At 37.5% G+C, this 22,626-nt stretch overlaps 1 protein-coding gene across 2 annotated transcripts in view; it reads right to left on the bottom strand.

Moving 5' to 3' along the window:
- CNST (consortin, connexin sorting protein) overlaps positions 1–22,626 on the bottom strand; it is a 54,253-nt gene that overhangs the window by 25,624 nt on the left and 6,003 nt on the right. Inside the window, exons 1-4 of one of the 2 annotated variants that reach the window (XM_084284258.1) lie at positions 22,477–22,557; positions 13,701–14,138; positions 6,124–6,329; positions 2,473–2,503 (exon numbers count right to left, since the gene is read on the bottom strand). In XM_084284258.1, coding sequence (XP_084140384.1) covers positions 2,473–2,503; positions 6,124–6,329; positions 13,701–14,088 — 625 coding nt within the window. In that variant the 5' untranslated portion in view covers positions 14,089–14,138; positions 22,477–22,557. Of the gene's footprint in view, positions 1–2,472; positions 2,504–6,123; positions 6,330–13,700; positions 14,139–22,476; positions 22,558–22,626 lie in introns of those variants that run through there. The other variant, XM_084284257.1, reaches the window with a different exon arrangement.

Raw genomic sequence — 22,626 nt, 5'->3', positions numbered from 1 at the left:
TTAATGGAAGGTTAAAGAAGAAAGCACACGTATACAAACATATTATGAATTATTTGTATTTGACACTGTATTTGAAAGGACAGTCATTATGTACCTGAAATTTGACATTACTGAATCAAACTGAGTAATAGTTAGCATCTAGATTTCTATGCAAGGAAGAAAACAATAGCAGACATGAATACAGCAAACGAGAACCAAATACATGTAAGTTCCAAAAATGAAAACCCTGTTCTCTTCAGCTGTTACCTATACCCATGTCTTGTGGCCAACAAGTTGTTCTAGAAAAGAAGTGAGCAAAATGTTACTATGCTGACAAATGTTTTCAGAAAATAAAATCTGTGGGAAATGAAAAGCAAAACCATTGCACAAATACTAGTATGCCTCTCTCAAGATATTCAATTGTATGTCAATAAACATAAACATAAATATAGCTTCTTCTTATTGACCAGCTGGTGACAGTATTAAAAAAAAACACAAAACCAAAAACTTTCCCAACTCAGACTCTACAAAGACACCAACCCTCTTTCGAACAACTGCATTTAACACTGTTGGACAGCTGAGACACCTTTTTTCTTTTTTCTGAAGATTCTCTTTACTTTTCTTCTACATGAAGAACTCTTTACCCTCCCTTCAAGGTTATCAATGTATTCAGAAAGGTATACTGATAGTTTTCTAATTTGCAATAGTTTAGGACAATTCTAGTTCCAGCAGTGCTCGGTTGTTAGTTGTTTTGTTTAAAGCCATGTTTTGTCAGCTATTTCAAATTTAATTCTACAGTACATGAGGATAGTAGTAGTCTGAATGAAGTTCACAGTAATATAGTAAAAAATTCCATTATTCATTCTCATTAAAATACTAAAGTAACCATTGTGAATACACCATCAATACTTGTTATTTTTGTTAGCCTTATGCAACACACACATAGCATGGCTTATAAATGACAATATTAATGGAAGGAATATTCCCTGCCTTCAAGATGTCTGTTATTAGAAACAGTATTACAGATCATAGAGAGAGCCTTAGAGGAGATCACAGCAACAAACCCTAAATTACTGTTAAATACGCAGTTCTACACTGGATGAATTAAAATGCCCATCATGGATAATTGATACTATGCAACATGATGAAGTAAGTTCTTTATTAACCTCAGGAAATTGATGGCTGCAAGTACAGATGAGATATCCTTCATAAATATGCATTATATCATGGTGTTGAATTCCACACATCAGGTGTATACTGCATTTTAAATTTACTGTATTTTTCCATTAAGAGCGATAATTTCTCTACAGAATTTTTCGATTTTTCTAAGTTGCATTACATATATACGTATTTTTTTTTTCTGATGGATGTTTTCTAAGATAGTGATAAGTATTTCACTTAATATATTCCTTTTAAAATATTGTTACAGTAGTTTCTCTGTTTTTGTACTACAGCCTAACATATTTTGGCTAGATTTCAAGGATATCTTTCCGAGCTTCTTTTGCTTTGTTATTTAATCATTATAATTGCCCACTTGCTTCATTTTGTTTGTTTTTACAAAGGCAACAAATTACACAATAAAGAAATAATCTTGTTTTTCTTAATCTTGTTAATCTTGTATGTACAGATTTTTTTGAATTTATGATGCACCTTAGTGCATATATACCTTATGGGCTTACCACTTGCCTCTTCTTTTTATAGGCTGAAAATTTTTCTTCAAGAGCAAACAGAGAAAAACTCAGTACAGGTTTTCTAAAAATACCATTTCACTTTAATGTAAATATTATTACTCTCTCCCAGAAATACTAAAATATATCGGAGTAACTATTAGCAGTTCAACTATTGGAACTTGCTGATCAAACTTGTTTGCATTATCTATGAAGAAATCAAAATAATCTTAGCTGTTCCCAGAAGCAGTTACCCACAGTTTCCTGTGACAAGGTTCTCAAACTACTTCGATGTGACTTGGACGAAATAGCATTTGACAAAAACATGCTGCTATTGTATGCAAGTTACTGATCTCCCTTAGCTCAGTGTTTGGTATTTTTATTCTAATCTAGACACTAATAGCACCTATTCTAATCAACTGTTGTGATAATTTTGTTCTTGCAACGATAGTGCCCTATTTGATATAAGAGAATATAAATGCTATCTGGATTGGACGTATTCCCAGTTACTAGTACTTACAACAAAACTTATCCTATAAAACAGATGTCCTTTGGAAACATTTCCTTACTTCCTTGTTTGTGCACAACTGCTAATGATTGTATCAGCACAGGTTTTGAAAGTGGATTTATTACTTAACTCATATTCCAGATGCCTGATTAAGAAGGACTTGCTAACATATTATATATTCACTCATGGGTAAATTAGGGCTCTTATTTCTTTCTACACCTGTCCCACAACCTGTGAGTCAATTGTAAAGTATGTCTTTTATGTTTTATCATGACAGATTATTTAAATACCACATAATTTTTACAAGTGAAAGGATACATTCCTCCTCTTGAAAATAGGTCTCAGCTATCTGCAAAGAAAAAAAGCAGAAAAATTAGCATTCTCTATTTTTATGAAAGTGGTAAGGATGTAATAAGAACTTTTTACTATAGTTTTTAAACATCTGTTTTGTAGGTTTGTATTTAGTTTCAATAGAACACAAGCGTTCAGACTAAATGAATGTATTCTTATTCTAGGAAAGATGTTTAAAAAAAGTGTCAAACAACAAAGAAATTTTAAGTCTACTCACACAAATTAATTTGCCCAAACATTAGTTGGGCTTTATCTTGTTACAACAACAAATGTTTATTTCAGCATTTTTTGTTTTAATGATCATATTAAAAAGTTTTAAGATAACCTAGAACAGAGGCACTGTATTTAATGATATGAGATGGGTCAAAGAGTTTGAATTCTATTATTGACCATTGCTTCCTTATGTTTGACAGAAGGGATGTTGTTGAGCTCTCCTGAGCATTACAATGCAATGAAATCAAATAGAGAAGTATAGGCTTACTGACAGATGACAGAAGAACAATCTTTGGATCAAAGAAACTGAAAATATCACCTATTGCAAGATCAGAGACATACCAACAGGCTTCCTGTTTACAATATTTCACATTTAAGCATTGGAAATTCATGAGATAAACATAAAAGGACTGATTTTTTTTCCCCCCCGTGTTACTCCTATTCTGCCAACAGAATCCAGACACCACCATTGCAGCAACCTTCTGCCACTTTCTTTCATGAAGCTTCTGTTCTGTATTAAAAAGATCTAAGGACCTTCTGCTCCATGTCAATTCACTAAGCCTAGCATCTTGATATCTGAAGCTCTTGAACAACAGAGCAAGAAGTCGTGTAGTTAACCCAGATGGCAGCCATTTGATATGCACTGTAGTTGTTATGACACAGAACAAATCTGAGGCTTTTCCTCCTTAAATTGACATTTCTGTAATGGAACAATTAAAATCAGATTCATAACAAGACAGCTCTGCCAAAAAGACGACCACTGGAAAGAAAAAAATAAAAACCAACAAAACCCTAAAAAAAAATCACAGTTTTCAAGACTTGTTCACCTACACGGACATTGAATTTACACAGATATGTCAAAACAAAGAAATACCATGTAGCTGACACAAGAAAAAATCAAGTGGTCCCTAGTGCATTATTTAGACCTTAAAGTGCTAAGGGAGTTTAATATAAAAAAAAAAAAAAAAAAAGATTGTACCAAAGCAGCTACTAAGGTTCAAACATGAGAGACTACTTTGAAATAAAACGTCAAAGAACATACAAAATACTTAAAATCTAAGTCAGTCTCTAACACCTGTAGCTTAAAAAAAAATTGTAAACTGACATTAAATTCTATAACAGCTATCAGCTTAGCCAATGGCTAGGAATTGAAAAAGAGATCTCTGTAGCCAAGCATTCAAGATCTCTATCTGTGACATCTTAAAATAAACTTCACCTTGGTTGCATAATTTTGCAACTTTGATCTTTAATAGATCGCCACAAAAAGGAACAGTAAACACATGCTTACCAAGGCATTACTTATATTTACACTAAGAAGCTTTCCATACCAAGGACATGGGCATGTGAAGATTTGCTACAGCAAAGCTACGAATTTTAACTGCAGACTACTGAACTAGATGTGCTAACCTCTTCCTAACAATGCTTTTGCTTTCAGCCAGCTCAAATCCAAAACTACAAACATGGAGGTGGCAAGAACTTCATGAAGAAAAGTCAAGTTCCCAGTTCGGAAACCTTTTTTTCTGTTAATCAAGTGAAGGTATCTTTTGTTGTTGCCTTTGTTTTCCTCCTCCCCTTTCTCAGATCTGATTTAAAGGACTATCTCTTGGACTAAAATGGCAAAGGCACCACTTTATAATAGAGTCCAGGCAACCAGCTGAGAGAAAGCAGTGTCCAAAGACATTCGGAAAAATAAGAGCGTTTTTAAGCAGAACATAACAGAACAAAGAATATTTTGCTTTGTCTCTGAGTTGTTGATGGAGAATACTACAGAAAAGACAGAGCTGATATTCCAGAAAGGAAAAGGTTTAAAGCTATATAGGGAAACTAAGCTGGTAACTGAAACGTATTTCTTTCCATTCTTCTCTTGACAAATCATCTTTGAGATATGCAACAGCAAAAAACTTACTTGTGCTTGCCAGAAAACTGGGTAGACTTTCCAAGAAAGCTGATGAACACTGATGATTTGTTCATAAATGGAATAAAACAACAAAAAATATAAACCTCAAAATTAAAAACATGTCTTTCACACATTCCAATACAATACGCTGCTATGTCTTAGGAAAAAAGAGAAGGTGTGTGGTTAACATGTTTGAGCCTAGAAACTCAGATTTTGTTTTCAGTTCTGTCACAGTTCCTGTATGACTTTGAAAAGGTTGTTCCCTTTAGGGTTTGGCTTCCTCATCTACGAAGCTGTGAACAGATTTCATCTCCATTGTGGTCGGTGACACTCCTTAATGTTTGTGAAGTGTTTTGAAATTCTTGCCCTAACTGTATTGTTTTCCAAAGGAGACCTTTCTACTGACTCATGGACAAACACCAAATTAAACATGGCTACAAGTACAAATGGTTTACCCTAATGCTAAGTTTCAAATAAGTTAAGGAACAACATAAAATCACTTAAACACAAGTATTAAAAAACAAAACAAAACAAAAGCCCTATATCAAATGTGAAGTATCTAGAAATTGTGATATGAAAGAGAAGACTCTCATATCATCTCTTCCCCACATTAAAGAGAACAAGGATGCAGGAGCATCATCAAAGTGAAGAAGCTTAAGATATTACAGTCATCCAATTTTCTGCAATAAGGATCATATAACTAAGTCAAAACAGACACTGTATCACATCTCTCTCTAGCCTGCGAGAGGTTATAGCCAAACAAAATGTTGTCCAGTCCATTCTCAGTCTGACAGAATCAAACTATGTATTAACAGTGAATCAAGTTCTAGACACATACTCATTTTGCACCATGATCTTCCAAAAAGAAAAACATACTTTGCGAGTTAGTAAGACTGCTTTCCAAATCACACAGTATTTAGTATTTCCATTGGTGTTGCACATGTGGTGACTGTGCGATAAAGAGTAGATACTAAGGAACCGTGAATCTCAGCATTCATGCATGAAGTTCATGCTAGAAAGAAGTCTGCAATGGTTAAAATAATTACCGATATAAAATATAATTTAAACATCAGCAGTCTTCTATTTACACCAGTGTCCTACAAAATGTATTTTAGGTATTTTGAAGAGTTATTTTTCTAAATCTTCTCCTAAAAATTTCCCTAAAAAAAAAACTTTCCTAAATCTTCCTGACCCACTCCAGGACTTCAGTGTCTGGGGAAAAAAATAATATTGTCAAAAACTCTTCTATAGACAAGCAAGTCTGTTCTAAAGTGTGTAAGACTTACCCTTGAGTTTCAATTAACTGCAGAATATACTTTCAAGGTAATTTATCATTTCACATATATTAGAAGAGGAGATATCTGCCGTGACCCTCTGTTATATATAGAAACTTCAAACTATTCTGTCCAGATACGAACATTGACATATGTTGAATTAATGCGTCTTTCTCCTAATGAGAAAAAGTCTCAAATCACAAAGCTGAGTGCAACAACCCAAAATGATAGTACCTGATGGAGACACAGGGGCAGTATCTTTGAATCCATCTGCTCAACCTCTTCACGGAGCAAAGAGAAAAGGGACTGCAACGTTTGGTTTTGTTCTTTTTGGTGAGAATGTTCATTTGCTTCAACAGCACCTTCAGCACGCACTGAATCTGTACGTGTAACAGGAGTATTTTCCTCTTTGATTCCTGTGGTTCCCGCTGAAGGAACTCCTTTAAAAAGAACAAGTATTTAGGTTAGGAATTCAAAATGTCAAGTTGCATTTTTAGGAAATTTCAATACAATAGCTGTGAATAAAAAGCTAGGATCTTAAATAACAGTTCTGCACATAAATAAAATATTGGCCTTGTCAAAGCTAGCTGCAATAGGTCTGTCTTACTGTCAGCTCACCTACCTGAAAAGACAGACACACAACAGCTGTTCTTGTACACTACTATCTGGGATCCAACTTTAACTTCGGATGAAAAAACACCTAGCCTAAACTGTTTGATAGTGATTAAAGGAGACCAGGATGACCTAAAAAAAAGTGTTGTGGCTGATGTTACATTTTTTGCAACACGGTTTTGCTCAGATGGGACAAAAGAAGAACAAATGAACAGCAGGCAGCAGATAGGCAGGGAGCAGTTTGTGTGATGAGCAGGGGTTCTGGTGGTGGCCACCTGAGCCAGGAGTGTGCCTGCGAGTTGGCTGGGACCAACCAAGGATGCACAGAGAGGCTGTCCTGGGTAGGCCAGGAGAAAGTGAATGAGGTTCTTGGTCGGTCCCTTCATGCCTGCTAAGGAGCTTGTAGAGGAGTAGCCCCAGAGAAGGAAAGGTTCCTGCTGGGAAAGTGAATTTAACCTCCCTCAGATGATCACACGGCATCTCCTCATGGTTATGACAAGATCTTAAAGGACAGAAACAAGTAGATGATGACAGTGGGAATTCTACTGTGGAAGACACACACGCAGGAGGATCGTACTGCTGGGTGAAAAGGAAAACACCCCCAAGTAGCCAGGCTATTTATTTGGGAGTCCAGGAGATGAACTACTAGCCATGATCCCTGTTGGTACCAATGAAACAAGGAAACGTGAACTGAATTGAACCACCAGAACTTCCTGATAGGCCAAAAACCAGGACCTCCATGGTACACTCCCTCCCAGTTCACTGTTGCCTGCCTATTTTTAGAGAAGCAAAAAAGGTGAGCACGCAGGTGAAGGACCATGTATTTTAACAGAGTAAAAATACTACAGGTAAAAATTTTCTGGGTGCAAATCCCTGTTTTCTTCTAGAAATGAAAAGTGGCCAGCACATGGGAGGAGAGGTTCTTGAAGGACTGGAAGCAAAGGTAGGGCCTGATGCTTCCTTTTGAAAATGGAAAAAAGTCAGTGGTGGGATACTCCAGGGTGACAGGGACTATCATGGACCATTTTTAACTCAGTATCTTCACTTCCTTCTCCAAGTCAAAGACGGTCGATGAAATCTCAAACTGTGCAAAAAAACTGTACTAACGTCTTTGGAACCAAGGTGAAGAAGTTCAGAAGGACCTCAAAAACTTGAGCCGGCAAGAAGGTGGCAGATGAGATGCAGTGTAGGTAAAAGTAATTCTGTGAGAATTATCTAAACTATTGCCTGTAAAATTCCAGTTTCATAACCAGATGAAAAAAAGTCAGGAAAGACCTTGGAGTCATTGTTGGCAGCTCTATGGAATCATCAGCCGATGTGCAGCATGTGCCAAAAGAAAAACCAACAAAACGTTGGACACAACCAGAGAGGCTGCTGAGAACAAAACACAAGATACGATTTTGCTGACTTGCACTGCCAGCATTTTGGCAGCACAGTTCCCATCTTTTATCTCAAGACAGGTATACAGGATTAACAGCAAGTACAGAGAACAACTGAAATGATCAAAACTGAGTAAATTAGGAGTTAGGGTGCATCAGGAAAAACTATTACATCTAGACTCTTCATGTAGGAGAAAAGAAAGACGAGTGGGGACAGGATAGAGACTTGTGAGGTAGAGAAGGTGGGACAAGCTGAATGGACTGTCTTGTGTTGATTAAACCAGCACATGAGAGTAGGTGCTTACCCAGAATCAACTAGAGTTGATTCCTCCAATTCATGAACAATTTATATTAAAAAAAATAAAATCTGTCCTATAAATGTATCAAATTCAGTGCATTTTTATGAAAAGAAAATGGGTAACAAATATAACAAATAAGTAAGTAAAGAAAAAATAAAAAAATAATGCCACTCACAGCTCCATAGATATTTTTAGTCACCAAATATGTTTGTGAAATTAAAAATTTATTGAAGTTATCTTCTCGATTAGTTAGACAACATATAAAAAGCATCCTGCATAGATGATACATACACCAAGACGCCAAGAAGTGCACAATAAAAAATTTTAACTCAAGTTATGATGAGTATGTTATTCCTGAACTACACCCATTTTCTGGAAATCATGTTATCAGTTAAAAGCAGGATGCATGGGGACACTGTGTCAAGCTAACCTACTCCCAGCAATAAGCATCTCTTCTTGGAACCATCACTCTGGTGCTGTTTCAGCAGCTTGAGCACTCAGCTGTTTCAGACTCCCTTGTGTTCACTGAAACCCTGCAGTGATGATTCAGGTTCGAGATTTAGGGCTTAAGAAAGGCATTGACTTGTCTGCTGAAGGCTCTACCGTTCTATTTTTGGTTATTTACAAACTCTTTATTGTAAACTGTCCAGGTCAGGAGCAGTAATAAACTCTGTGGGTGGCTGTTTCTGCAGGGCTTATTGCCAGACAAAATACGGGTGTAATTTAATAGTGCTTTTTCAATATTAATGTACATCTCTGCTCTTCAAGTATTTATTTGCACTTACTGTGGGCCAAAAGCAACAGGAGGCATAAATGGATGCAAGATGCAAACAAGAAGGTGTTTTTAGTGATGGAACGAAGGCTGTATTTAAAGAGACAAGTGTCTGTTCAGCACATGGTCATGAAATAAGAAGAGGGCCCAAGTATTTTAGCAAACCTTTCTCTGGAAAAAAAAGTCACTTCAAACTGCACTTGATTAAGGAGTTGATAAACACCCATCACATCAAAACACGAAACACGCACAATGGCAACCATCACAAAAAACAACTTCAGTTTAATGTTATTTTGGTACCGTTGCTCTAATACATAGTTCATACACTGCATATTGTTCCTATATATAGTTGAGCTGTCACCCACCGGGAATCCAGTTCTGCCCTCAACTTACTACACTGAAGTTGAAACAACATATTGGAGCCATTCAGGATCATTCAAAACCCAGGACAGCATTTGTGCCTTGGTAACTACAAAACCAAGAATGTTTCTCGTGGCAACAGCACTTAGGAATATAATTTTATCATAAAAGTTTTATGGGACAAGATCCCACTTTATGTATTCTCCACATTCTTAAAAAGGACACACACCACCACTTCTTCATCGAACTCAATCTTACTGTCTAAAGCAGATTTGAAAAAAAAAAAAAACAACAAACCATGACAAAAGGCAGTTATCTTATGTATATGTCTGATATTTAAAGAAACAAAGATTTTTTTTTCCCACTTTGCAAAACATAAACACTGAAAAGCTCACTCTTCCATTCTAGAGCGGAACCAAATCCTTTGTGAAAATTTTCTCCTATGTGGAGAAAAGCAAACAAACCAAAAAACATGACCAAACAGAAGATATCACCTCTTCAGTGGTGAGAGCACTCATTTGGAATATGGCAAATACCTAAGTTGAAGTCCCTGACCTGCCAGACTCGCGAAGTTTTAACTGACATCTTCTGTGCCCAACTGGCAGTGCCAACAATTCCTAAGACAAGGGGAGATGCAAACTTTCTCATAAGTTTTCTAAAAGTTCACCGAAGCAGCCCCGTGTCTGAACAAAATTCCAACTTCGACAGACCTTCTGAATGGAAATAACAAATGCATTCTTCCATGTCTCACTTATGCTTTTGTCAGTACTTCCAGTATATGAAATCAAAATGTTCTTCCCACCTGCTTGGAAATGTCAGATGTGCAAGTATGTAGTATTTGCTACCAATTCAAGCTATCAAAATAAACTTACAGAACTGTCCTCTATTTTTCAATTCAACTTTAATTTTCGTATTTGGTAACATCAGTTTTGTCTCTCAACAGTAACAGAAGTTTCTAGTACAGAACATTATTTATTTTTTTAAAAACATTTTTGGTACTCTGGTTCAGACTGAGTCATTCAAGAACCATAAAAAAATACCACCACCACCACCACCCTGTAGTATTTAAGTATTTTGAAAATACCTAATTTTTAAGAGATTATTATTATATTTTTTAAGACAAGAGTATCGGGGGGAACATCATTAAAGATCAAACTACAGCAGATCAAGCCCAAAATCTTGTTTAGCACAGCAAACAGGTAAAATGACTCTGCTTGGCTGTCCATAAAATGTGACCAGTTCATGTGTTTAGTTTGCTGCAACACCAAATCCATCCCAACCGCTTCACTTTCTCTCCCGTCTTTATGCTACTTCATGAAATAAGTTGAATAATTACAGGAAAACTGTGTGTTGCAGAATTTAACACCAGGAAAAGCAATCAAGTGCAAGACACCATGCTACTATCTTCATGAATTACACAGTGTGATTCTATAACATGAAGTTACCAATTATGCCAGGGATGACCTTTCAGAAAAAGACTAAATTATTTGCAGGGAACAGGGATAATTTGAGATCTGCATTTATAAAAATACATTGAGGCAGATGATGCTCCATGAATCACCATCTCTATCGCACTCCAGCAAGTACGATTCACTACAAGAAATCCAAGGATGAATAATCACCAAGGTTTAAATTGGTCCATTTATAGTTACATCACATCTTTGATCGCCAGTGGCCTCGGATATATTTATTCAAAACTATTATTAGTGTACAAAAAGAATGGGAGAAACAACTCAAGTCAGGCGGCAAATTCACTGGAAACCATTGGGTTCTGTCAATACTCACCCAGGGAGCTCCTGAATGGGCAATTTCGGGTGGCAAGGAGAAGACACTACCAAACACCTCTCCTCACCTTCTCATTGTAACTCTTATTTAGCAGTCCTCTACTGACCACTGTGAGAAGCAGGACATTCAACAAGATGGATCTTCAACTGCTACAGTAAATCCTGCATCTCTGACACTGATTGTAGAAGCTAGGATAATTGTAGCTCCTACACGTTGCAAATATATACAGAAACATAACAGTCAAATACTTGTAGTTGTTTACACCTCATAAGAAAATATTCAGAGGGTTTCAAACACTCTGCAAGTGGCAGTACTCGCTCTTTCTTCTGAAGTAAAAACGTGTGTTCAGAGTGGGATAGTGACTTCTCTAGTGATTGCCAATCTTCTGCTGCGCAAGTCCCGAAAAAATAGAAGGTAGGTTTCCATACTCCAAGTTCACTCCCTTAGATACCAGCAAGTGACTAGATACAGACGTGTTATTTAAGTCAAACATCAGCTTTTCCAGATTTTTTTTTTTAACACTTAACAGCGACAGGAACAGGTTTGCTTATATAAGAAGAGAGGACGATTCATAACACTCTTCTGTATCTATGAGTCAAAGCCAGCTCATCCATGATTTTTCGATAGTTAAAAATAAAAATTAAAAAATATCACCGTAATACATGTCCTGCAAGTATTCAGTCTGAGATTCTAACTGGATTGTGTAACTCTCTGCTGTCACCCATTCAGTGATTTTCCTCTGTTTGATTATTCTCTCTCTGAATTGGTATAACGCACAGAAAGCTGGTTTTGTTCTTTATGTAGAGGGACACTAGAGGAATACTCAAGAAATAGTTAAAATAGCTGATGTTAAAAATGAAAAAGGAAGGTTCTCACTAAAATAAAGGCATCTGCAACATCAAGAAATTGTGACAGTCACTGCACTGTGTGAAAACAGGAGAACCACCATGCGATGATAACTAGAAAGCTTAATGGAAATTAACTCATAGTCAATGGGAAAGAAGATGTAATTTTGTATTTTGATCTTCCTACTGTAACGATCCAGGTTCTTTATTAATAAGTAGTTAGCGTTTGTTCACAGGGATTCTATTTTTATTCCCAACAAAACTCCTTAAACTTTGCAGGCAGGATATTCTTCCCTGTTGTGGTATGCTGCATCTCTAGGTTTTTCAGGAAGTTTTCTTTATTTCAGCTTTCTGCCTTAGAACTCCCATCTACCGTGCACAGCTGTTTCTGTGGTACTCCTGCATCTGTTGATTGCATTTATCATCAAGAATACAAGCTAGCGGAAAGAGAATATGGGCAAAGCATAACTTTCAGTGTTTGGATAAATTTACTTATTTCTCCCTCTCACCATACTTCAGACACTTCTGTCCACAGATCTATATTACATTTCATCAACTTTTTTTTTTTTTTTTTTATTATTCCACTACTAGTCCTCAATTACTTCTTCCAATCCCTCTTTTATTTTATTTACCTTTTTATACATGAGATCTACAATTGAAAGACATATTCACTGATTTTCTTCATTATTTATGGACAAATCATTCTCCTTGTGACGACAGATTTCAGTATCCTCTAATCTTTACTAGAAAACATATTTTTTCTCTTCTAGATCTTGCCTGTATGTACAAGATATGGAACACAAGCTTCCTTCCTTTTCCTTTCTTTACCTATTTTGCAGTCCCTTTAGATCATCATCATTTAGCAGAAATAGGCCATAGAAGAATTCTGGCAAGAAAATTGTATTTTAAAACTACCTATTTAAAACTGTCAAATTCCCCATCTTCCCAATCCTTAGAAGAAAAAAATACATGGAAAAAAAAAAAAGGAGTGACTCAGTTATTCCAAGTAAGTTTTGAAAAGATACCAATGGGATGAAATACACTGATTTTAATTAATATATTTGCAGCACCATGACACATAAGATATATGATTTACGGCATAATCCTAATATGCATAATGATGCAGACAAATCTTACTCATTCAAAAAGGGAATGAACATCTCAAATAAGAACGTGTAATAAACTTTTACATCTTCCTTACCGAATTCAGATCCAAAAGATATAAAGGAGAAGTAACATGAAAAATTGGGAGAAATATCTGTTGAGTGTCTCATTACCTGAAATGCAAATCCTAGCACTATGTATCAAGCTTTAAACAACCTACGTAAATTCTGATGGGAGCAGGCCAAAATCAAGATACTTGGTACTCATACCAAGATGTCAAATCATGACTCTATATCAAGACACCAAAATCTTGCACTTCAACACCTAAAATAAACCAAAACATACTGCCTGAATTTCTGGCCATTCTGATTTGGAAGTCAGCCCAGTTTCCATACTGAAACTCTGCACCTCCCTCTACTCATCCTTCATCTGTGTGTTCCACGTGTTACATAGCTCACTAATTCAAATACAGACAATGAAAACTTCTAGAATTGAATCTGATTTGGTACTATTAACACTCTAAAACATATTTTAGTGAAACATGAAAATAATTACTGTGGCACGTACAATAGAACTTGCTTACCACTTCACAGATTAAAACTACAGTTTTATTATTTTAAGTAAACAGAATAAAAACATGTTTTTTAGAAAGTACCTTTAGATTTTTTTCCAGAGCTTCTTTTGCTTCTTGGACTTCTTTTTCCACCTTGCTGCTTTTCTATAACACGCCTTTCCTCCAGCTGGGGGTCCATATGGACATTTACAGATGTCCTTTCAGTCTCCCTTTCCTTACAGCTTGGGGTACAGTCTCCACTGTCCATATTCTCATTATTGTTGATGCTGTCCTGCTCACCTTTGTCCTGCCTTCCCATAGCAGTTCTACTACTGGTCAGAACCTCATTCCCATCATTGTCAAGTTGATTTTCATTTTCATCAGGTGAAGAAACCAAATATGAAGCCAAACTTTCCACCCTGTAGTCATCCTGAAGATTGTCTTTGGAGTCTATTTGTAGATCATTTGGTGGAAATTCTCTGTCATCCATTAGAGCGTTACTTGTTGAACCACTTAATCCCTCTCCAGATCGTTTTAGACCTAAAATATAAAACCAGAAGAAGCATTTATAATACATATTATGACAGATGAATAAGCTTGTGCTTAATTCCAGAAAATAAAGAATCACATTAGCTAAGTAATATAGTTTAACGGTATGGGGAAATCGTTTCCAATAGTTGCCCCATTATAAGTTTCCAACCCATTGCTCCATTGTAAGTTCTAAAACAAAGCATAGCTACATACTAAAAGCTATCTGAGAACTTGCGTTTTTATCCAGTTACAGTTGGTTCCAGTTAAATGGCCAGTAGCACAGCTGATCTTCACAACAGTGCTCACAGTGCTATAACTGAGGCAACAAGGAAAACACAAAGATAAACAAAAGCCACCATCTCCGTTTAAACCCATGGCTAAAATAAAAGCATTCTTATTGCATAAGATCATAGTTTGCCTGAAAAAAACACAACACACAAACCAAGACAGGAAGGAATGGAAGCTGAACTGTCATTTCTGTCAGTCACAGTACCACGGCAAACATGCAGATAGGTTAACTCTTTCACAAGAATTAGATGCAAGTAAAACCTGTTTATTGACTCAAATTGTCACTTCATTTTCAAGAGAACATTCAACATGTCTTCAGTACACACACAAGCAGATGGTTTGTTAATAAAAAAACCTAATCCACCACCTACTCTCAATGGGGGTCAATTTTCCCTTTTAGTGAACATGCAGCTCTAATCAATGCTGCAATTAAGCACATACTTACAGGAAAAAAGGATAAGACTTAGTAGCAGAGTTATGTGGAACCTAACAGAGGACTGTAATTGTGTTTGTTGCTTTCCTCAGCTTTTGGAAGCGCAGCACTACTGCTGGTTTAACTTAGCAACTATATAGATGAAATATAATTCCATTACATACATCTAATTAGATTCATCTCACATATTTTAAATAGGAAATCCAAAAAATGGCAAGCACTCTTATATTGCAGAAGAGCTTTGACAAGCTTCCTAAGGCAGCTTCCTACCCTTTCCTTCAAAGGAAAAGGCATTTTAGGAAACCTGTTTCACCAAACTTTCCTTGGTTTTCTTCCCCAATACATACAATTGATATAACTGAAATGCATGCTTACTAGATATGTGAGATACCATTTCATTTTACTTGGTAGAATAATTCAAATTGCAGAAAAATGAAAAGATACCTTAGAGGATAAGCATTCCTATACAACCTTTACAGTTGCTAAAAGGACTGGAAGGAAGAAAATTTCACTCATCTTAGAGAAGGACTAGAAGGAGGATTCACGGATCTACAGGCTGCTTGCCCTCACCTCAGTCCCTGGAAGATGACGTAGCAAGTAATCCCGGAAACCATTTTCAAACACGTGAAGGACAAGAAGGTCACTGAGAGTACTCAGTATGGATTTATGACAGGTAAATAGCACTTAACCAACTTAATAGCCTCCAATGACATGACTGGTTCAGTGGCTGAGGAGAGAACGGTGTATGGTGTTTACCTTGACTTTAGTAACGCTTTTGACACTGTCTTGTGTAACTCCCTTATAGACAAGCGTTCAAAGTATGGGCTACATAAACAGTGAAGTGAACTCAACACTGGCTGGATGGGTGAGCCCTGAGGGCTGTGATCAGCCAAATAAAGTTCAGCTGGAGGCCTGTCACGAGCCGTGTATCCTCAGGAGTTGACAGTGAGGCCAGTACTATCCTTTAATGACTATTCATTAAGTACTATTCATTAACTTCATTAATGACCTGGGTGACAAGTCAACTGGTGGTAAGCTTGCGGATGATACACCAGAGGGTTGTGCTGCCATTCACAGGGACCTCAACATGCTGGAGGGAATGGGCTGACAGGAACTCCACGCACTTCAGCAAAGGAAAATGCGAAGTCCTGCACCTGGGAAGGAATAGCCCCATGTGCTGATACAGACCAAGGGCCACCCCGCTGGAAAGCAGCCCCACAGAAATGTCACCAGGGCTTCTGGTGGGCAGCAATGGACCACGAACCAACAACGTGCATTCATGGCAAAGGAGGCCAATGGCATCTTGGGCCACATTAGGACGAGCAGGTCAAGGGAGGTGATCCTTCCTCCCTACTTAGTGCTAGTGAGACAAACCTGGAGTGCTGGGTACAGTTCAGGGCCCTATGGAAGAAATATAAGGATGTACTGAAGCAACTCCAGGACAGGGTCAAAGAGATGATTAAGGGACTGGAATATCCATCAGAGGAAGTGAGGCTGAGGGAGCTGTGACTGTTCAGCCTGAAGGCTCAGGGGAGATTTTATCAACATATGTAAATATGACAGGAGGAAGTAAAGACGAGTCAGTTTCTTCTCAGTGGTATCTAATGAAAGGACAAGATGGACACAAGCTATGTATAAGGAACACTTTTTGAACACAAAGAGAAGCTTCACCTGTATGTACAACTGAGAACTGGAACAGCTGCCCAGAACAGGCTGTAGAGCTGCCATTCTCGGAGATATTCAAAACCCAGCTGCACACAGTCCTGAGCAACCCACTCCATCTGACCTTGCTTTAAGTCAGGATGGGGGATGGACTAGAAAATCTCCAGAGATCCCTTCCAACCTTACCCATCCTACGATTCTGTGGCTGTGAGTGGTGGGATCATTAATAAGATACAGGCCACATCATGAAGCAAAAACTCCTGTATCTGCTTTTTGTACAAGGCATACAATAATTGTTAATTAAAAGGTTCATATTAAAAATCAAATTCACTAATTCTGAGAGGGAAAAAAGGTATGACTCTTATGTTCCTTTCACCAACGATTCACTCAGACACTGTTCTGAAGCCAGATGTGTATGCAGAGCTGATCTAAGGAAATGGAAAGGTGTCAATTCTAAAATTTTCTTCAACTTTCGTCCATTTGTAGGTTTTGCAGGGAACAAAAGGGAAGGGCACAGGACTGCAGAGGTGGAGACGCCAGCAGAGAAGCTATCCGTGCCCACACGCACTCCGGCTACTGCAACTGCTGTTAGCCATCTATGCTGGCTAGCTGTTGGGCACACAGCCAGCAGAGTTTCCAGCATTAACTCTTCCTAATTGTCCACCTCTCTTTCATCACTGCTTCAGAGAGGGCTCACAGGCTTTAGTCACTCTCCATGACTGCCCTTTATACTTGTCCTAAAATTATTTCTGCTACTATTCCTGAAAAGTTTATTTATAAAGTGCTATCCTTACTGCAACGTCAATTTTGCCAAGCTAACAGGTGCAAGGAAGCGCGAACACATCACTTGGGTAGTCTGCCCCTTAGCAGCACGAGTTTACTTCTCCACTCGGGTGTTCCTGGGTCACTCCACCAAGCACTGCTCTACTGGTTCTACAGGAGTGGCGAGACACCGGCAGCTTACCCTGCCCTCAGATACCACTGCAACCCACGCGTGCTCTGTAAAGGACTGTAACTTCTGGAGAGTTACAGTGACGGTGTGCCAGGTGCCCGGGGGTCTCTAAGCAGGATGTTTTAGGAGTTCCCAGTAAGGACATGGAGATGATGAGCCATAGCCAGCTGGGCAATGCAGAAGCAAACTCAGGACAACGCAGTTTCTGCTTGCTACCCGAAGGACCTGTTAGCCATTTCCAGCCATACCAGTCCAGCTAAGAACTACTGCCTGTCCTTTAGCATACACGCACCTTAAAAAAACAGTCAGTCTAGAAGACTAATGAATTGTACAAAGTGGGAAAGACGTAAATTGTGTCTGGCAACCAAACAAGAGAAATGGCTTTTCTTGAGCATAAGACAAATAAGGGATCTCAAGAGGAGATGGTTCTGCAGAACCTATCTGTTCATTAGAAGGATGCTCCTTATTCTAGCTCCTTGCCTTCAAGGAGAGTTAAACATGAAATGAAAAGTTAACAGGAGGACAGACCGCAAGAATCAGAACTAGAATATATTCTTTACAGACACCAATACAACAGTAACAATTCATAGATGGTAACTGTTCTAAATTGTTGAAAAAAATCCCAAATACCACATTAAAGGTTTACTTCTTACTCATCCCAGCAGATGAAATACTAACTATTGCTGCCTTTCCCAGCTCAAGGATTAAATGGCACTTCAGATAAAACAGGATAAAGCGAATTGCCCAAAGCCAATGAGGAATTAGCTTTTACAGCAATAATTAAAAACCAGGATGTCCTACCACTGCTCTTTTGCTCCTATCAGTAGACAACAGCTTATCCTTCCAAGAGCTAACACATGGAAAACAGAGAACTGAATGCATTTGAACAAGATGTTTCCTATTAGATTGTGCAAAATGAGGAAAAGATGCTTTTGACAAGTGGCATTTTATATAGAGGAAGCTAACTTTTTGATAGAAAATATTAAGTCATTTCCTTTCAACACAATATATGTGGCTATAATGATAGTCTCTCTCTAGCTGAGAGGCTGGAGAGCCTTTGCAGCTCATCCTGATAAACTTTTCCTGGCTTACAGTCTGAAATTAAGTATTTCTCCAAACAAAGGTAGCCTTTAAATCTACTCCTTTCTACAACCCTTGTGACTCAGAGGATGAAAATCCCTAAAGAGCTAGTTCAAAGAATTTAGAATAGTCTTGCTCTTGATATTTTAACAGGATTTTCCCTCCCTGCTGCCCCCCTCCCCTCCTTGTTTTCAATATTGCGGTTAATCCTTTTGACACTGCCAAGACACCAGGAAGTCACAGAAGCGCAGCTAAATCCAGTGAGAATGAACTTGAGCTCTGCCTACAAAACACAACTAGAAACACTTATTTATAAACAAAACTGGAATTAAGCCCACTAGTGATTTGACCTATATTTAAAACACCACTCTCATGCAGTTATTCTATTTACTCTTTTGCCATTGAAATGAATTGTATGCAAAAATATATGAAGAAAAAAAAACCACATTTGCTTCTTCCCAGGCACATCCTTCCTCCCTTCGCTATTTGTCCAAAATTGACATAAAAGCCAACACTGAGCAGAATTGTGCAGACCTGAATTAAAACGAGATGATGAATGGAAGTGCTTCAGTTTCAATTGCCACACAGATTAATGCAACTGGCATATAAAATCATGGTGATTATAGTACAAATAAAAATAGGATGGAAAATACTTGCCAAGTGGCTAAAAGGAAGTCTGAACTGAAAAAATTAGTTGGGTTTGTTTGAATACAGACAGCACGTATGTTACAGAAATACCCTGACACTCACTTCTACTTGAAGTAAATCAGTATCAATTTTAAAAAGTCCATGCTCTTCAGTGTTTTCTTTCATGTAGTTCATATAATTTCAAGAACTTTTTAGTTGCTTGTTTTTGTATGTGCATACAGTGATTTTCTTCCATCAGTCCTTACTAAGGAAACGTTACCTTAAACAAAGCTGTTGGGATTGAACACTGAAAAAAAGAAAGAACCAGGATCTTTCCTGACCTGGAAGGGCATTAATGAAAAAAAAAGAAAAAAAAAAAAAGAAAAAAAAGGAGGATTCATTGCACCCTACCAGACACTAATCAATTACAGATGTGTATTTTTCTTTTGTGCACAACACACACACACAATGTATGCAAAAAAGAACCTAGAAAGGTAAGAGTTGTAGAGGGGAAGGAACAGTGCTGCATGTGGTAACAGTTGCTCAGCCTAGAAAAGGTTGCCAAATGAATGAGCCAGCTGTCAAGAGATGTGGAATTGCCATCTTTTTAAAGAAGAAATTTAGCAACTTTTAATTTTAAAGACTGGTAAAAAGTAAATAGCACCTAGGATTAAGGGAACTTGTTTTGTTTTTTTTTTTTTTTAAATGTTGTGTGACTTTTGCCCCTTTCATATATACATTTAGTATTTTTAATATAAACATCATCTAGGACAACTAGTCCTAGAAAAAAAAAAGTGCTGATACTGTTAAGAGGAAACAGGATTTTTTTTTTAAACAATACCTATTATACACATATTAGGGAGTTGTGGCTTTTGTTGCTAGATAGAAAAAGAAAAAAGGAAAAGAGCTGAAACTGGATAATTTGAAGAATGACAAAACCTTACATGCATATTTCTTTGAAGAAAAAACAAATCTGATGATCTTTCTGATAGCCAGAGTGAAGATACATTATAGGACATTTAAATATTAGTATCTCATTTCATATTTTTAAATAAATACAAAGCAATGTGAAAACTATAATGGCCTTTCAAAATGAAAATGTGCACTGCAAATTGTTATTATTGCAACTTAATTTCTGCATAAGAGAAAGATCATTGGTCTTATTTAATGAACAATTACATTTACTTCCAAAATGAAGGTGCAATGATGGAAAAACTCTAGACAACAGAGTAACTAGTTCTTTTGAGAAAGTGCAAGAGCAATTTCTCTACTACTGCTGGCTTTTTCCATTGATCTGGAACCCAAGACATCCCTGAAGAAATGTGGAATATTATCACCAGATGGCTTCAGAGTGTCCTCATTTCATCATAGCCAAGAATAACAGGGGAAGTATCAGATGCTGGAAATGTACTTGACCATCACACGATTTGCTGCAGATGGAAAGAGACAGCAGACAACGAGGGTAGGCATTTCATTCAGCTGTAATCGTCTCATAAAGCCAGACCACTTCCAGCTAGCAGAATCCTGCTCTGCACTTGTTTTATGTGCAACACATAATGGTAAGAATCCTGCTGTCCTAAAGGAGGGGAACAAATCCGGACACACTTCTGTTTCCCAGCCTGATGTCCCTGCAGAAAAAACCTGCCATGCTGTGAGCATGGACTCGGTAGCAGTTTATTGCTTCACAAGGCAGTCTTATGTACAATCCCATTACTGGACAGCCTCACTACGAGAGAATCTCATTAACGTCCTTCTGCCTATTCAGTTTGCCCAGCGTCCTGCTTTGAAATAATGTACTAGACGAAAAAAAAAATAAATCTTCCTACATGTTTTCTGCTTCCACGTCAGACACATGGTTCAGGAGGTCTCTCTCTTCAGACACGTTAAGTCTGGTACCTCCAAGAGATACAGAAGCAGGAGTGGTTTATCTAATTACACTGAATTTACAAAACATCTGAGCATGAACAGCTTGGTGATTTGGCACTTTCCGACACTGAAGTGGTATTTCTCAAGTGACAGTGGCATTTAGCAGCATGACGATCTCTTACATTTATAAACAGCAGGAATGGTGAGGTTTTGAGAGGAAGTTCCACATGCTATTTTCAACTGCGAAGCTCCCCAATCATTCTGCTTATTCACAGCTTTCGTAAACAATGATAAACATACGCTGCCAGGCATAATCTACTCTTCCACATTTACCATTACTATAAAAACATGGTTCCGACACCAGCCAAACACAAGAGGTTTGTCTGGGAACAAATAATATCTGTTATTAGAACATACGACAGTTTAGATGAAAATTTCATACAAACAAGCTCTCGTTCAGCACTCAAAATGCAGTGATCAGCCTTGTAGGTCTCTGAAAAGTTTCAGGTTCCAAGCTAGGACAAACTTCACGCTTGTGTACGTTGAATGGTATGAGAACAAAATGGGACCTCATCATTTGATGGGTTAATTTTTTTAGCTTCTCTGCAGCAAAATACCCAAACATATCTCAGGTAGGGGACGTAAGGTGATGAACAGACTGTGGTAGGAGGATGGAGAACCCTCATCACTGCAGCACCTGGTAAAACACTGGTCAGAAGTAACCTATATGTAACTGCTCCTGCCTTAGGATAAATTGATCTCCTTTGAAGCCTTATGAGCAGAAGTAATTTGCCTTTTTTCATTTTTGTATTCTCCTTCTAGTTGAACAACTCCCAGATTGCTGTTACACTTCCGAATATGTGCACAGATTTGATTACCAAGCTTAAAAAAATTAAACTTCCCACTAGGCAAGTTCGTGCATCTTTCTCGTCTATGAGAAAAACTCGTTATAAATACAGTACTAGCTGAAAAAGAAGCAAACACAAACACAGAGAGCCTCACACATACCTGCATAACAAGCACCAACCAGCGTTTTCTATCAAACAGTTCTGAACAAGAAGTTTTGGTTACCTAGCAAAAGGCCAACTAAGAGTTATCCTAAGATCTTCCTAGGATGGGTGGATGGGTACTTTTTTTTTTTTTTTTTTTTTTTTTTTTTTGGTGAAAATAAAACAAAACCACAATCTAACTTTCTGAGAACTGACCAACTCAACTTGCTCTTACCTAAATCTTTGCTTTACCAGGACCTGAGAAAGCTGCTACACCGTAACACCTCAGAAAAGGTAGCCAAAAAAAAAAAAAAATAATAATAATCACATGGAGATCTAACTGTCCCACTTTCTCAGGTAACAACTTTAAACATACACAAAAAGGCAGAAATGACAGAATACAGAATACAGTCCTTCAAAATAGAGCTGCAAGAAGAACTGGGTTATTACCTAAAAATTGCCCATCTCAGGAAGCAAAGCGTTCAAGACCTTCTGTGAGTTGAATTTCATGCTGAAGTTAAATTCCATAATTTTCACCTGAGGAATAAGCAAGTTTTATAGCCCTGATCAACATCAAGATAATTGGCATGGTTAAAATAT

The sequence above is a fragment of the Netta rufina genome, assembly GCF_964035555.1.
Source record: "Netta rufina genome assembly, chromosome: 3".
NCBI classification, from domain to species: Eukaryota; Metazoa; Chordata; class Aves; order Anseriformes; family Anatidae; genus Netta; species Netta rufina.
This window is presented reverse-complemented; position numbering and strand designations above follow the sequence as displayed.